Source organism: Ochotona princeps, chromosome 3, assembly GCF_030435755.1.
Source record: "Ochotona princeps isolate mOchPri1 chromosome 3, mOchPri1.hap1, whole genome shotgun sequence".
NCBI classification, from domain to species: Eukaryota; Metazoa; Chordata; class Mammalia; order Lagomorpha; family Ochotonidae; genus Ochotona; species Ochotona princeps.
Genome location: NC_080834.1, coordinates 113,353,668 through 113,370,458, shown reverse-complemented (window position 1 = coordinate 113,370,458; position 16,791 = coordinate 113,353,668). Strand labels below are relative to the sequence as shown.

Sequence of the window (16,791 nt, the reverse complement as noted above, 5' to 3'; positions counted from 1 at the left end):
CAAAAACCTTGTGATTCTATAATTCAAGTCCATACAGTTTCTCTCCAAATTAAATCCCATACCTTCCAAGTATACTGTAGAAATTGAACCCTCTCTTCGACATGAAAAAGGCTGGGAAGGACTGACTTAGAGTAACTGTGAGAACTCAGAAAAGGTCAGGGGACTTACAAGCATTTTCCCAGCACCGCCCAGCAGTGAGCACATGCAAACAAAAGCCCAGAAATTTCCACCCCAGGCCCTGCTTCACCAAGAAAACTCATCATGGGATCCTGAGGATGCCACCAATCTGTCCTCACCCTTAAGTCTCCTCAGCTAACAAATGGAAACAGCAATGCCCACCAGTTATTTACTATAAAATTCACTGAGATAAGTGAAACCATTCACAAACGCTAAAGGGCTATGTAAACGTATGGTGCAGTAAATACTGGCCTCATTTTTCTTCAGGTTGCCCTCTTCTTCCTGCCAACTCATGCCCCAGGGGTTCCCTGTGTCCACTACTTTCCCCACTGCCCCTTTGCCATCCACACTCAGTCCCCATTCCCAGCCCAGCCCTCTGCATCCTGCTCTCTGGATCTCACGTGTATTATGAGCCACTTAACCTGCAGCTATGCTTGGATTAGTCGCCCTGCCACTTCCAAATGATGTCCAAACTCCCATCGTCACTCTCGGACCTGCCCCTTCTCCTCTGTCAGGGCTATTGTCACCATTCGCCGGGCCTCCTGAGTCTGTGCTAAACGCCACCCCTGTTTTGTCTCTAAGTCCTTACCCTGCTCCTCCAATGTTACTCTGCTTGCTTCCCTCCAACCTACCCCACTGCACCAGTCCTCGCTCTCAGCTGCGTTCCTGCTGCCTGTGTGGTGCTTGCCTCCCCTTTCACTTCCTTAAATCCGGGTCCCTTCACGGCTGCAGAGACTGCCCTTCGACACTGGCAGATCACATGGCTTCCCCACTGCAGATGTTCCCACGGCTCCTTTCTTACCATAGAGCCCTCCATTACTGGATCAGTGCTTTCTTTCTATCTTTCTCTTCAACCTTTGTACTTTAAACTCCGGCCAGTCTAAACTGCTTTTATTTCCCAACTCTGCCAGTCTATTCCATTAGAACCATCACAAATGCAAAATACACATTATGAAAAAAACTGGGAATGGGTTTCAAACATTTTTTACACCAAAATAAATTTTTCTGTTAAATTTATGCATTTACGTACTTGGTACAATGGCTCAGCATGCACCGGGAACCCTTATGTCCCAGCTGCTCTACTTCCCATCCAGCTCCCTGCTTGTGGCCTGGGAAAGCAGCTGAGGACGGCCCAAGGCTTTGGGACCCTGCACCCATATGGGAGACTAGGAAGAAGCTCCTGACTTCAGATCGGCTCAGCTCCAGCCATGCAGCCACTTGGGGAGAGAATCAGCGGACAGAAGATCTTCCTCTCTGTATTTCCTCCTCTCTGTAAATCTGCATTTCCAATAAAAATAAATAAATCTTTTTTAAAAATCTATTTATTCTGAGGGAGAGATAGATATTTATGATAGAGGGAGAGACAGAGAAAGATCTTCCATCTGCTGCCTCACAACCCAAATGGCTACAATGGCCGAGGCTAGGTCAGGCCAAAGCAGGAGCCTAGAACCCAAGAGAGGATGGCAGAGGCCCAAGTACTTGGGCCAACTTTCACTGCTTTCCCTGCCACGTTAGTAAGGAGGTGGTTAGGAAACTGGGTAGCCTTTACTCCAAATAGTACTTACATGGCTGGCATCACAGGTGGCAGCTTAATGTGCAGCACCACAACACAAGCGCCTCCATGAACATTTTTGCTGCTGCCTCTTTCAGCACACCCCTTCACATCTTTCTCCCGCCTAGCCTCTTGTATTTGGCTGGTTCCTACTGAAAGGTAATCTAGCACACTGATTAAACTCTGACACTTAGAAGTTCGACAGATTGGAGTTGAATAGAGGCTCCAATTCTTACAAGCTTTCATTTACATTTTAATTCTCTCCTTTGTCACATAACAAAAAAAAAAAAAATGTCAAGGGGTTTGGCACAGGGCTGACGTCATCGCCTAGAATGCCTGCATTTCATATCGGTGTGGCTCTGCTTCAAATTCCAGCTTCCTACAGATTACATCCCGGAAGGCAGCAAGTGATGGTGTGGACTCCCAATCTCATGAGAGCCTTGGACTGAGCTCCTGGCCTCAGGCCTCAGCCTGGGCCAGTACTAGCTGTAATGGAGAGTGACCCAGCAGATGAAAGATGTCTCTTTGTGTGTGTGTGTGTGTGTGTGTGTGTGTGTGTGCGCTCTAAAAAAGACACATGTGCCTGACGATATTAAAGTAGGGACTTAATGAATGCAGGCCAATTACTAACAACAAATGCCATGACATGTTCCACAGATGTTACTTTTACTGTAAACATTCAACCATGATAACTCAGATCAGACACCAGTGTGAAACAAATATTCTCCAATGCACAGTCTACTTTAGATGTCCTTTTCATAGCTCTTACAGCATTGCATAAATGCCCATCTCCTAACCTGACTTCCATCAACCATGAGCACAGTGTGTCACTGTTGGAGGTTTATCTCCTCTTACTCAAATGGAAGCGTCTCACACTGCCCATTTATTCAGTTCTCTTTTATCAGCTTCCTGCATCTGGATCGGTCAATATTTAATGAATAGGTGATGACTTCCAGATGGTAGGATTTTAATTTTATTTTGGAAACACTGAAAAATAAATTGTTAAAATTTTACAATGTGACATCCTGGATTAGGTATGGAACAGGGCCAGGTTTGTCACTTGGAAATTCAATTACTTTTTCTCATTCCTGGTAGCATAAAATGAAGGAGGAAATAAATTATACCTCCCACATTGTTTCATTAGGAAGAAAAAGCCAGTAACTGCTAGTTAAAAAGTGGTGACAGATGTTTAGCATCTCCATTAAGACATCACTTAGGATGTTCAAGCACCAGCACTGCTCCAGATTCTAGCTTCCTGCTAATGTGCACTCTGGGAAGTAGCAGATGTGGGAGACCTTGACTGATTGCCTGGCTCTGGCTTCTGACTAACCCAGCCCTCACTGTTGTGGACATTTGGCTGATAAACTAGCAGACTGCAGATTGCTCTCCTTCTGTTTCTCTCTTTGTCTTCTCTCCCTTTCAAATCAATAAAAGTAACTGTTCACAGAAAGATTTGAGAGTGATTAACTGCACTTTGACACTTGACAGCAATGTCTTCATAACAAGCTCAGGAAGTCAGAAATAGAGGTCCACTAAGATGAAATCATAACGATGGTATTTCTTCGCTCAGGGCTGCAGTCATAGGGAAAAAAGAAAACTACAAGTTAGACGACAGTCTTACGCACTTGGCTCTTGAATCAGACTGACCTTAATGCTTCGCAGTTGCTGTCTGCAGTGACTGACAGATTTCTCCCCCTGTCAAAACTACTGCTGATTAAGCACTGACCCTCAAGTTACTCTTTAAGCTGTGTGCTGCCTTGCTTTTAAGGAAGATCCCATCAATTCAGCCAACATGTATTTGTGGTTGGCAAAATTTCTAACTTCCATGAAGAAGTACACATCGTCAAAAGTCTGACAGGGTTAGACAATACTTGTTCATTTTAATACAGCTAATTTTGCCCGACACTTAGTAAATATTCCAGTTCAAAGCTATTATGAAAATGCTTAGTACACTGGTGTTCCACGGGGTTCCCAGCTGAGCTGTCACTTAAACCACACCCACACAGCTCCAAAGCACCTCCTGCATAAAAATTCAGCTGAGTTCACATTAAATCCCAACAAGCCTGGGGACCTTCAATAGGATGAAAAACCTTGTTCAACTACTCTAAAAGCACTGTCTTCCACACACAATAGAGAACCTTTTGCACAAAAGCCAGTGGTAACAACCACTCCTTAACCTGAAGTCACTGAAAAGATTAGAGTGTAAGTACTGGCAAGTTAGGAAAAAAATCAAGGCAAAACAAGTCAGACACCTGCCCTAAACTTCCTCAGACACCTTGATTACCTGTGAGTGTTTATTTCTTTATCACCCCTTCACTCACACACGGCTCCTTCTTCCCACGGCTTTTGTAACCGGCAGCTCTTCTGAGTCACCTTTTCTGGTTTGAAAAGCAAAGGCAGACAGCTCCCATCTGCCGATTCACTGTGGAAAGGCTGGGGGTGGGTGAGAACCCAGAGTTTGGGTTTGGATCACCTGAGGCATCACTGTTGCTTCCCAGGGTCTGCACTGGCAACAGGAGCCACAGCCAGGAACTGAGCACAGGCACTGGAATGTGGGATGCAGGCGGCTAACGATCAAGGCTAAACACCCGTTCTGCAGCCTAGCTTGTTTTTTGTTATTATAGTTGTGTATTAACGTGTCTTCTCCATCCCACAAGATTATGGTTTCTTTTAGGTCCTTTTAGAGTCTTCCCCAAACACTCATAAAGTCTGCTTTAAGTCTAAGCAGTCAAGCATGAACACTGTGACAACTGCACCTACAATCAGTAATTGACTTCCAGAGAAAATTTAACTAATAAAATATACATCATATTGGTATGCGAAGGCAGATTAAGTGCACTTTAGCAACAGGAAACTTATTCTTGGGCACACACACAAAAAAGTTTCTCCTGATTACATGCTTAGTGGGAAATACACAGATATTAAAATCAAAGCTCCAAGATTCCTTGTGACCTGGTGGCAGATCGCAATGAAGAGGCTGGTGAAAGAGGCCTCACATGTCCCATAAATGACAGCACTGTGGGATGAGCGAACAACGCTTTCAATCCTGTGAAATGTTCCCTTCTGTGCAGCCACAGCTTTACCTAGAGCACTTACAGGAAACTCCCTTCAGAGGGATTCCTGGGTCTAAAGCTGCTGATGGCTGTTGCCAAACTGCCCTCAAAAGACAGTAGTTCTGAGGTTCAGGCCCTCAGCAGTGTACACTCCGTAGTGCCTCCTGCTGCGCTGGGATTGTCCTTCTGTTTGTTTGCTTAATCCTTGCTGCTCGAAAACAGTCTTCAACGTCCAGGTCTTCTTGTGTCCCTCTAGTCTCCTGCTACCCAGTCTTATCTAAAGCAATTTTCTCTCCCTTCTCGGGGCTTCTTCCATCTGTGCTTGCCCACAGCTCAAGTCTTAGGCTGTTTGGCTGCAAAGCTGACATTCTACGTAGCTCCTCTTTTATCCCTCTTAGACTCTTACAGCCACAGAAGCAACTGACTAATCTGAGAAACTAATTCACACTGATGCAAAGGGGCCGGTTCCCAGAAACATGTATGCAATATAAAGTGGGCAATGTAAGGAGAATACATTATCCACAACAACAATGCATTCTGGTCTGAACCATCAGTGGTGCTTAGGTTTTGTGGCAACTAAAATCAGCCACGGGAAATTTCCTAAGAGCACTGCTAAAAGTACTCATGTCCCAGAGATCTGGAGTAAGTTTGGTGCAAAGTATGACCCAGGCATCAGGATTTTGATGAACACTTCCTAGGAGTTTCCTATGAGGCTTCTGTGTTTGAGACACGTTACAGATACTAAACACCTTCCTCTCAGGTAATACTAGAAAAAAAAATGGAGAGGGGGCAATGAACATAATCCTGCTAATCTGACTCTGCACAAGACAGAGGAGATAAGGAGGGTGAGGGGAGGCATTTGCCAAGGACAGCACAATCAATTAGCATTCACACTGCTTGAAGCAGGCAGGTGCTGCTGCGCTAGGAAGTAGGCCAACACTAATCTCTGATAGCTTCAGTTGCTTTTGTAAATGAACCAGTCAATTCAGACTACAATAATTAGGGCACAGTATTTCAACGATACAAATTTTACTTCATTTAGTGTGTTGTTTCCACAAAGTTGGGTGGTTCTATAGATTCCCCCCCGCCCCCGCGCGCTCCCACAGCCCACACGGACTCTTGGAAACAACTTTCAGAATAAGAACACTGAACTACATCACTAAATTTCACAACAATCTTACCAGGGAGTTTGTCCCCTTCCACAGGGAAGACTTGGGAACATGTGAAGTGCTAACATGTATGCCTGCCTAAAACATGCTTTCATCTGTTTGAATGATCTCATTGGCCTTTGAGATGTTTTTCAGTGCAGAAGAGGCGATGAGAGCCTATTTCCGAGCCACTGTTACATAGGGACACCTGTTCCCTCACCTACCACTCTGACCATCCGCATATATGCAACCACCACACATGGCTACCTGTATTTTCTGCATAAAAATAAGTTTATCATCTAATTCCATTTCCTTACAGACTCACTGAAGCGCCCTGATACTGCGCAAGGCCCTCCTGAGGCACCTGCTCAAACATCACAGTTGCCCATAATCTGTGCAGGGTGATGGTTCCCACTTACATAATGCCTGGGGCAGGGGAGAAAGGGAAGGGAAGGCAGAACTTCCTGTGTTAAGACTTCCTGGGTAAGCTGAGGAACTAGACTGGACTATAAAATGTTGGACTCTATGTTTAGTTTATGCTTGCAAAGAAGGAATCTCAACTGTACTTGATCAGTGGATATGCAACAAGGTGGAATATTCCACGTGGGGGGAGGGGGGTGATTCCCAGTTCCAACGAAACTGTATCACATAATACAATGTAATCAATGAATAAAAAAAACAAGCAAAAAAAAAAAAAAAGACTTCCTGGGTACCAGATCTGAGGGAGGGACCTGTCATCATCCCACCATTATTGTCTACAGCATAGCAAGCGGGAGGCGAGAAGGACATCTGCAGCTTCACAGACTTGTCCTCGGAGAGAAAAAGTAACCTTGGAAGCAGAGAAGGTGGATGGATTTAGAAAAAACAAACCCAGATTGGAAACACGCCAGAATGTCCTAAACTGGGGTCTCGCAGCACCGCGAAGCCAGCCTCCACACTATGGACTCCAACATATAACAAGAGTGGACAGGGACAATGAATAGTCACCCTCTATGTAAATCATGATTTTTCTTCCATTTTCTATGATTTTTCTTCCGTTCTCTAGCTGTCTCTCTTCAAAGAAGGACTTCACAAAAATAACCCGGGATGAAAGCCCAAGGTTGGAGGAAGGGGGAGAGAAACTGGCTTTGGAAGGAGGTTATTCAGTTTCCCGATAGAGCACACCGTTCAGAAATACTTGTACAATTGAGCCTGGGCCCTGGCTGCAGACTGTAATCTACATATGAGATTCTCTGACATTCAAAATCATGCCTTATGCGGTGGAATAAGCTTGCAACAGTTACAGTCTCTGGTCCCTGGGGGGCGGGGGGAGGCGCACACCGCGATACAAAACAGAGAAACCTGATCCTTCCAGGTTAAGGTTCAGCTAGAGGTTATCTCCTCGCCAGCCAAGGACAGAAAAAAAGTAGGTGCTGCAGGGCAGACCAAGAGCGCACATCCAGCGAAGTAGGGCGGCAGTTGCTGCCACCTTTCTCGCCATCCTAGCCTCCTTTCTGGGTTGGGAGGAGACGTGCCACGCGTGAACTGCGCGACCCGCGAGGACCCTCTGGAGCCCAGTAGAGTCCTGCCTGCTGCCCCCGCGAGAAGCAGTCCAGGGCCGTGGGGGCCGGCCCGCCCGCGCCCGTCTGTTTCTAAGTGGCTGTTTTCCCCGGAATCAGAATCTAAACACGTTTAACTCACTCTCTGCCGGCCCCTACCGGAGAACGAAAACGGGGGAAAAGACTTAAAGATGGATTCGTTTTAGGCGTTGCAAATCAAGGAAGAGGGGGCTGTTTAGGAGGAAGGTTACCTAGAGCTTCACTTTCCTAATCCCTATTGCCGGCGCCACTCATATCCAGCCCGCGGCCAGCAATTTCCCCTGTACATGTCCAGTAGGACCACCTGAGAATGCGACCACCTCGCCGCGCGCTCGGGAAACCTGCGTCCGCCGCGGATCGAGGTCGGAAGGCTGCTCCCCTTGGAATACCTCCCGAGAGGACCCGGAGCGAAGCAGCGCCCGGCTGCGTCCTCACCACTTGCTGTGCGCCCCGAAAAGTCGCGTCCAGCAGCATCAGCTTCCAGGGGTCGGACACGGCTCCGGGCAGCGGGATGTAGACGTAGTAGGCGGCCAGGGCCACCAGGGCGGCGAGCAGCACGCAGGACGACCTCATCCTCCCCCGGCACGCCAGGCCCGCAGGTCCACCAGGGAGAAGGGTCGACGCCACCTGAGCACCTCCGACAAGTTTCTGCCAGCGGCAAGAGGCTCCTTCGCTTGTTTCTTATATGCCCAGGAGCCAATCGCGGACTGCGTCGGGAGGAAGTGGGAGCGCTGACGTGCCCCTAGCGCCAGTCCTTGCCAAGTGTTGCAGGCGCCCAGGCTGAAGCGGGCGCTGGCGCGGTGCGTGGCGCAGCGGGCCCTGCAGGACAGCGGCCTGCATTGCATGCCAGTGGAGGGAGAGCTTGCTCCCTGATGCTCTGACAGCAGACGCGAATTGTTCCATTGGGGTGAGTCTCTGTTCAGGGCACGTGGACATTTGGCTCAAAGCGGTGATGGTTTGAGATAGAGATTAAAACCACTCTCCTCTTCCAGAGCCAGACTTGTCCTGTGGTGTAAATTCCGGCTGAGAGGGGATGAAAGAAATCCCTGTTGCTCCAAGAGTGCACTGAGCACTCAGGTCGGTTTCTAAATCCCTTTCTCCTGTGGCAGGAAGCGCAGCCCTTTACCACAGCTCCTTGGAGAGGCGGGTTCCGGGGCGGGAGGACGGGGGTAGAGAAGAACAGGCAGGTGCGTTAGGAGATAAGCCTGCTGTGCTGGAAAATAAGAAAGTACTCAGAAAGTTATAGAACCGGTGGGAGCTTGAAGTATCTCCTCTGGGCTAAAGCTGGGGGGTAATTTTAGCATCAAATTAAGCTATCATAACAAGTTACAAACCACTGAATACAACCGAAGTCCAGGATTCTAATCCAAATGATTAAATAAATGGGCAAAGAGGGACGGATCTCCCAATGGTGAAAAGTCAACTGTGAATCAGAAAATTCTAACTGAATGCTAGAACTGGAGTGTGAAAGTTTGACAATGGATGTTAATTCCACATCAGACAACCACTACCCTACACAACATCACAAAAGGAAAAATCTTCTATCTGCTGTTTCACACCTAGAAACAACCACATGTGCTGAGGCTGAGCCTGCTGGAGCCAGGAGGCTGAAACACCCCTGAAGTCTTGAATGGCAGTAGACCAGGCACTCGGGTCGTCTTTGCTTACTTTCCTGGACACATTATCAGTGAGCTAGGTTAGAAACAATGCTGTGGGGACTGGAGCTGGCATTCTGATCAGAGATGCCAGCACTGCAAGCAGCAGCTTAAACCACCGAGACTGGACACTATCTGTAATAATTTGGTTTTTTTTTAATTTTTTTATTCATTAATTACATTGTATTATGTGACAGTTTCATAGGTACTTGGATTCTCCCCACCCCTTCCCAAACCCTCCCACCATGGTGGATCCTCCACCTTGTTGCATAACCACAGTTCAAGTTCAGTTGAGATTCCCCCATTGCAAGCAGATACCAAACATAGAGTCCAGCATCTTATTGTTATCTGTAATAATTTGAATTTAACCCACACAAGTGAAACAACCAAAAAGTCAGGACTGGTATGGAGGTGGCTAGGAGAAAGCTGGCTTCCTGTTCTAAGTTAGAGAAAGACATTTTTTACACTTGATCTTAGCCAAAAGGCCAAGAAGCAATAAAGACATATTTTATGAAGGACAAATGCCAATGATGTTTCTAGTTTAAATTTGAGATGATACGTATTTGTGTGTAACTGAATGTCATGTAGTTAAAAGCTAATCTTTATGGGTAATTAGAAACAAACTCAGGGATTACAATTTGGGCAACATTACTTGCTTTCAGGTAATGTGCAAAATAATTGAACATTTTACCTTACAGGCATAAAAGTTTTCTCCTGGATTTATAAAATAGATTTATTTATTTTTACTGGAAAGACAGATATACAGAGAAGAGGAGAGACAGAGAAAGATCTTCCATCAACTGATTTACTCCCCAAGTTACTGCAACAGCCAGAGCTGAGCCAATCTAAAGCCAAGAGCCAGGAGCTTCTTCCAGGTCTCCCACGCGGGGGCAGGATCCCAAGGCTTTAGGCTGCTTTCCCAGGTCACAAGCAGGGAGCTGTATGGAAAGTTGAACAAGTAGGACACAAACTGGCACCTATATAGCATCTTGGAACCTGTAAGGTGGGGGATTTAACCACTAGGCTACCACACAGGGCCCTCTCCTGGATTTTGATTACACATTTCTAAGAGCATACATGTTAGAACTAATGACAAAAAAACAAACCAAAGCAAGCCAAACAACACACAAATTCATAAACCTAGAACCAGCCTTCTCTCTAGTCAGTAGCACCAAGCTCAGTTTTATAGAGGACCAGTGCAACTTTATGTCATGTTTGCATTGCTCTGGTTTGCCAATAGTTCCAATATTTAATGTGTCCATGCAATGCAGTTTCTTTTGAGCAGCACACAAAGCGAAACTAAGATGTGACAAAGAAACCCCAGCCATCCTAGGTGTTTCCTCGGTGGGTCTGAGTTTTCGAAAATGAGATCAAGTAGAGATAAGGGCCTTCTCACCACTTGGTTCTTACACACCTTTCCAAGGTATCATTCATTCAACAAACTTTCCTGGCCCACAATAGGCAAAAGCAGATGGGTGTGGGCGAGAATGGAGATCTGCTTTTCTTGCCTTTGCCTGCTCAGCAGTGGGAAGATAGAATGTGGGGAAAGTACAGAAGGGAGAGTCTTTGCAATGCACATTGAATGCTTGCTGTGCACTTCGAATTCAAAACATCTCTGTGAAGTATTGCTGTCATCCTGAAAGCAACTGGAGAGGGAGCTGCGGTGCTTTGCCTGTGGGAAGCGCAGCTGGGAGCTGAGGGCCCTGAGGCCCGACCTAATACTCAGGACATGTACCTCTCCATTCCACTGCTCTGGGACTCAGTGGGCAAACCCAATTGAATGGGTATGTGACACCTGCGGCCAATGGTGGTTTGAAGCTAGGAGATTGTCAGCATCTGAAAGAGGAGAAAATGCCTTGGGTGGGAGGAGACACTGAGCAGGACTCTTGGAGACTCTGGGAACAAGTATGAAGTGCTGGGATGCCCAGGACACCCAGGCTTGGAAGAGGAGGCAGAAGGGTGGGGGTTGTGTAAGCGAGGGGACAGACTCAGTCCAAGAGATGGGTGAGGGACCAGTAGAGCACTGTAAGGACTTCGGATATTCTGGAGCATTGGGAAGCAATTAGATGCTTTATAAATGGAAGTGATATGAAGGAATCTATATTTGGAGAATTGTTCCCCCACCCAGCTCCTATATTGACACCGAGATCTATGAGATGGTTTATGTAGTAGTCCAGATGAGAGATGCTGATGGCCTAGAGTGGCGTTTAGCAGTGGACTGGAGATAAGAGGAGAGTTTTAGGAGCAGGCATGGTGGTATAGCAAGCTAAGCCTCCACTTACAGTGCTGGCATCTCATAAGGGCACAGATTCAAGTCCTGGCTGTCCCACTTCTGATCCAGCTCCCTGCTGATGGCTTGGGGAAACAATGGAGCATGGCCCAAGTAGTTGGGCCCCTGCACCCATGTAGAAAATTTGGAAGAATTTCCTGGTTCCTGGCTTCAGATCATTCAGATCAGCCCAGTTCTGGCATCTCTCTCTCTCTCTCTCTTTTACTCTATCTTTCCAATTAAAATAAATCTTTTTTTAAAGGACACATTTAGAGTAGAGATAGTGTAGATTGGGCCTGCTTACACATTGTGAAGCATAATCAAAAGAGAGAACAGTCAATAAAATACCCTGGTCCTAACATCATATGGTATAACCCGAGTCATGCAATTGACTTAGGTACTTTTACATGATTACCTCAATTTTTATTATCATCTCTTAAAGCTAGGACACCATAAAACCATTGATTATCAAAATCTTTATTTTTTCATTTGAAACATTGCTCAGGGCAGTAGTTTGGTGTGGTTAAGACATGGCTTGTGCCTCCGACATTGCGTGGATCCAAGCCTCCACTCCCAATTACAATTTCCTGCCTAGGTACCGCCTGGCAGGCAGCACGTGAGGGCTCAAGTAGCTGTGTCTTTGCCAGCCACATGAGAGTCCCGGATGGAGCTCCAGGCTCCTGACTTTGCCCTGGCCCACTCCTGGGTGTTGTGAATCAATGAGTGAAAGACACCTTTCTCCCCACTTCTCTATTTTTCTCTTTCTGCCTCTGTGTGTGTGTATCTGTCTCTCTTTGTCCTTGTTTCTTTACCTTTCAAATAAATAAAATTTTTAAAATAAAGAAAAAATGTGTTACCCTAACCCTAACCCTAACCCTAACCCTAACCAAAGGAAGAATTTTGGCTCAATATTTGTTAAGTTCACTGCCTATAAGGGACCATGAAAGGCACTGCTCTGATGAAGGTATGGTTTCTTCACCTGCAAAAGGTGACAAATATCAGAGGTGTAATGCAGAGCAAGTCAGGGCTAATTCTGTTCTGGGAGAGTGACAGTAAGAAGATCCACAAAGAAAGTGGTGACGAAGCAGGTTCAGCAGGTGAAGATGAGCGTGCAGGCTGACCACAGGAAGATCATCGCAAGCACACAGGAGCGGACAAGACTTCTGGAGTGCCGTGTGAGCAGAGGGCTAGATCAGCAGTCCCACATTTCTGGAGCATCAGGTCCTGGGGCTGGAGAGTGATGAGGTTTGAACCTAATCAGAGTAGCCTAGTAGAGGTCACATGATACAGCGACTTACATCATGCCGAGGAGATGGAGCGTTATCCTGTGGGCAGTAGAGAGGCATTGAAAGGCTTGCGTTGGGTTGCTATGGTAGCAGCATGACAGGTAAATTGACAAGGAGAGAGCAGGGGAAGTTGACAGAAAGGTGTTAGTTCTAAGGTGTCCAAGATGCGGATGATACGTGCATGGACTTGCCACAGGAAATACAGTGATGTGAAGAATCAATGATCATGTGGTATGAAAAATCAGAGATACAAGGAAGAGAACTTGGAGAAGGAGGGCAAAGGAGTTGTCAAGATGAATGTCCAGCTTTCTAGCTGAGGCTTGCCCTTCCAGTGGTAGAGTTAAATGACTGAGGCAAAGATGCTACTCTACTTGGAATAGGTAAGTTTGGAGTGTCTATGTAATATCTAAGCAGAGATAGTGAGTGGGCGTGCAGCATGTGAATCAGGAGCTCATCGGAGTAGCCCAAGCTGGAGATGTAATTGTGGGAGTCTCCACTCAGTGACTGAAGCCAGGACAGAGAACCAGAGGACGGGGAGAGAACCTGAGAGAAAAAGAATGAAAAGCGGGGAGGAGGTTGGGGCTTTGGTATTTACTATTGCATGACAAGAGGAGGGCATGTTGGTAAAAGAAGCCAAAGAGCCTTGACATTTTCTGTGGGATCTGGAAATTGCAGTGGATTATGAGGACAAGTGAAAGTGACAGACTTTCCTGTTTTCAGAAATTTTATTTATGTATGTATTTAATTGGCTGAAACATACAGAAAAATAAAGGGACCACGAGAGAGAACTCCCAACCACAAGTTCACTCTCTAAATTGCCTTAAATGCGAGGGCTCAGCCAGCCTAAAACTGGGAGCCTGTGCTCAACCTAAGTTCACTATAGGAGTGACACACGTCAAACACTTGGAATGCCACCTTCTACCTCATACTGTGCTCACTAGTGAGAAGCTGCAGTCAGCAACAGAGACTGGACTTGGACTCAAATACTTCTTTGTGGGATGCACTTGTCCTAACTGCTAGGTTAAATGATGACTGAGAAGATGGAGCCAGTTAATGACTCCAGAGTTTTCAGTTTGGGTTGTCATGAACGGATATAAATACTGATGCAAGGTTAACTAAAAGAATGTGATATACTCAGGGTGAAATGTCCTGGTGGAGAAACTAAGCAATCCAACAGATTAAGCTTTAAATCTTATAAGGATAAGAGGAGATGTCAGGGCTGTACTGGAGAACAGCCAGCATGGATAACCTGTTTGTCGTAATGTATGTAACCACTTCCACAAGACATGGAAGGCAAAGAATAAAAGTACTTGATGAGTGCCAGGAACACATAATGCTACATATTAAACTACTGTTACCAAATATAGAGTTATTAACTCAAAGCATTTAAGCATACAAGAAAAAGAACGGTGCAGAGTATCTGAAAATCTTTAAAGGGTTTTAACTTACTTAAAATAACATTCAGCAGAGGTTTTTTTTATCCGTATGGTCTAAATGCATTTGGTTGAAGTCTAAGTCACTAGATGGTATAGCCAAAGAAAATTTGGTCTTGAGTTGTTACATGTATAATGTATAATCCTTTATATGGATTACAGTTTGAAGCTCATTCTTTTAAACATTATTAAAAAAAAAAAAACGGAGACACTGAAAGACAGGGAGAAACAAAAAGGGGCCTTTCAGACACCGGTTTTCTCCCAAATGCCTGCAAAAACCAGGGCATTGCCAGGTCAAAACCAAGAGCCCAGACTCTCATCTGTATCTCCCATGTGGAGGACAGGAAACCAAGTATCCTGGCCACCATCTGCCGCCTTCCATGTGCACCTGCAGGACTGGATCCCAGACACTGCCATGTGGAATGTGGGCATCCCAAGCAACATCTTATGCTGATGGCACAACACTCGCTCCTCATTCAGGATCTTGAAAATCATGACAGTATTAAATTCACTTGAAACACACAAAATCTTGGCTTGAGCCCAAAGAATGCAAAAAAAAAAAAATTCTTGCAACCATGCTGATCTGTCTTAGGAGTGTCTAGAAATCCTAGGTATACCAGCCCCTGGCATCTCTAGCAGGACCACACTACTGCTCCTTGATCTGTGGCATCCATGCCATGTCTTCCCATGATGTTTTACTTGCTCTCCAGGACCACTCCTGGACTTCTTCACCTGGCTGTTACCTTGGGTGATTCTGTTAGCATTCTGGGCTACAACAGAGTGCCTCAAACCGGCTATCTAGAAGAAGCAACAGGTATGCATTCTTTTGCAGTTCTGGAGCACAGAAATCTAAAATCAAGGTGTTGGCAGGACCACGTTTTCTGAAGGTACTAGGGGTTATGCTTCCTTGCCTTGTCTTAGTTTCTGTGGCTCCTGAAAATCCTTAGCATTCCTTGATTTAAAAATGTACCCAATCTCTGCCTTCATTCACAAGCAGTAATCATAATAAAAAATCTGGATGCAAGAAACTTCTGTTGATTTTTTAATGCTATAAAATTATGGATCCTAAAAGTTTCAGATCTGGCTTTTTAAAAACATGTATTTTTAACATTTATTTTTATTTGAAAGGCAGAATGACAGAGAGCACGGCCATAATGGTTAGAGCTGAGCTGATCCAAAGCCAGGAGCCAGGAGCTTCTGGTTCTCCCAAGTAGATGCAGGGTCTCAAAGATCTGAGCCACTCTCTATTGCTCTCCCAAACCCTAAGCGGGGAGCTGGATCGGAAGTGGGGCAGCTGGGACAGAAGCAGGAACCCAGGTGGGATCCTGGTAATACAGGTGGGAGCTTAGCCTACTCTGCCAGGATGCCGTCCCCAGATCTGTTTTTAATTAAACCACTGGTAGAACCAAATTTAGTGATCAAAATTAGAATTCATCTCACTGGTCTGTGACAACTAATACACACAACACAAAAAACAATCTCCGTGAGATTAACATACTGGGAATGAACTGTATACAGCATGCATCTTCACTCCTGAGTAAACAGTGGGATTTGCATTTTTAGTTTTAATTACACTTTTGCAGTATGTTATTTTTTTCTTTTCCTTTGCTTGCCATGTCATGATACATTTATATATCAGAAAGTTAAGTTTGCTACTGTGAAATGAGTATGTTATTTTAATAACTTGAAAAAAATAAGAAGGGGATATAGGCAGAGAGGTGGGTGAGGGGCAGTGAAGAACCCTTATACTTCTAAATCTACATTGCGAAATGTGAAACCAACTCACATAATTTTATTTTTTATTTTTTTTTTAATTTAGTATTATTGGAAAGCCGGATATACAGAGAGGAGAGGAGGAAAGACAGACAGGAAGATCTTCCGTCCGATGATTCACTCCCCAAGTGAGCCACAACGGCTGGTGCTGTGCCGATCCGAAGCTGGGAACCAGGAAACTCTTCTGGGTCTCCCACGCAGGTGCAGTGTCCCAAAGCATTGGGCCGTCCTCAACTGCTTTCCCAGGCCACAAGCAGGGAGCTGGATGGGAAGTGGAGCTGCCGGGATTAGAACCGGCGCCTATATGGGATCTCGGGGCGTTCAAGGCGAGGACTTTAGCTGCTAGGCCATGCCACCAGACCCACATCATTTTTAAAATAATAAATTTTAAAAAGAGTTCGTCTAATTTAGTTATATTTTTGTAAGTTAATGATAGAAAAATCAGTGTATGTTTCTTAAGAATAAAGCATTCAGGGCTCGGTGACATGGCCTAGTGGCTAAGGTCCTTGCCTTGATCCCATATGGCCGCTGGTTCTAATCCCAGCAGCTCCACTTCCTCTCTATCTCTCCTCCTCTCAGTATATCTGACTTTGTAATAAAAGTAAAATAAATCTTTAAAAAAAAAAGAATAAAGCATTCAAATTAAATATGCTTCATAATGTTTATTAAAATTATCCTGTGGCCTAAATTCTTGGGCCACCTACTCAGTATGACATTAAATTTTAGGGACAAGATATATTGAAATGTATCAAGTGAATTGTTCAGTTAGATTTCCTACTGCCTCTTGGCTCTTAACGCTAATTGCAGAAAAAGAAACACATGCTCAATTGGGCATTTTCTTTGGCCACTGTTAATCATCAGAAAGTTA

The 16,791-nt window shown here is 45.3% G+C and overlaps 1 protein-coding gene across 2 annotated transcripts in view; it reads right to left on the bottom strand.

Annotated features, from left to right (window-relative positions):
- NCEH1 (neutral cholesterol ester hydrolase 1) overlaps window positions 1-16,791 on the bottom strand; it is a 108,594-nt gene that overhangs the window by 58,991 nt on the left and 32,812 nt on the right. Inside the window, exon 1 of one of the 2 annotated variants that reach the window (XM_058661097.1) lies at window positions 7,943-8,276. The exons of the other annotated variant lie outside the window; for it this stretch is intronic. Within the exon in view, the coding sequence (XP_058517080.1) occupies window positions 7,943-8,080 (138 nt within the window). The 5' untranslated portion in view covers window positions 8,081-8,276. Of the gene's footprint in view, window positions 1-7,942; window positions 8,277-16,791 lie in introns of those variants that run through there. 2 annotated transcript variants of the gene reach the window in all.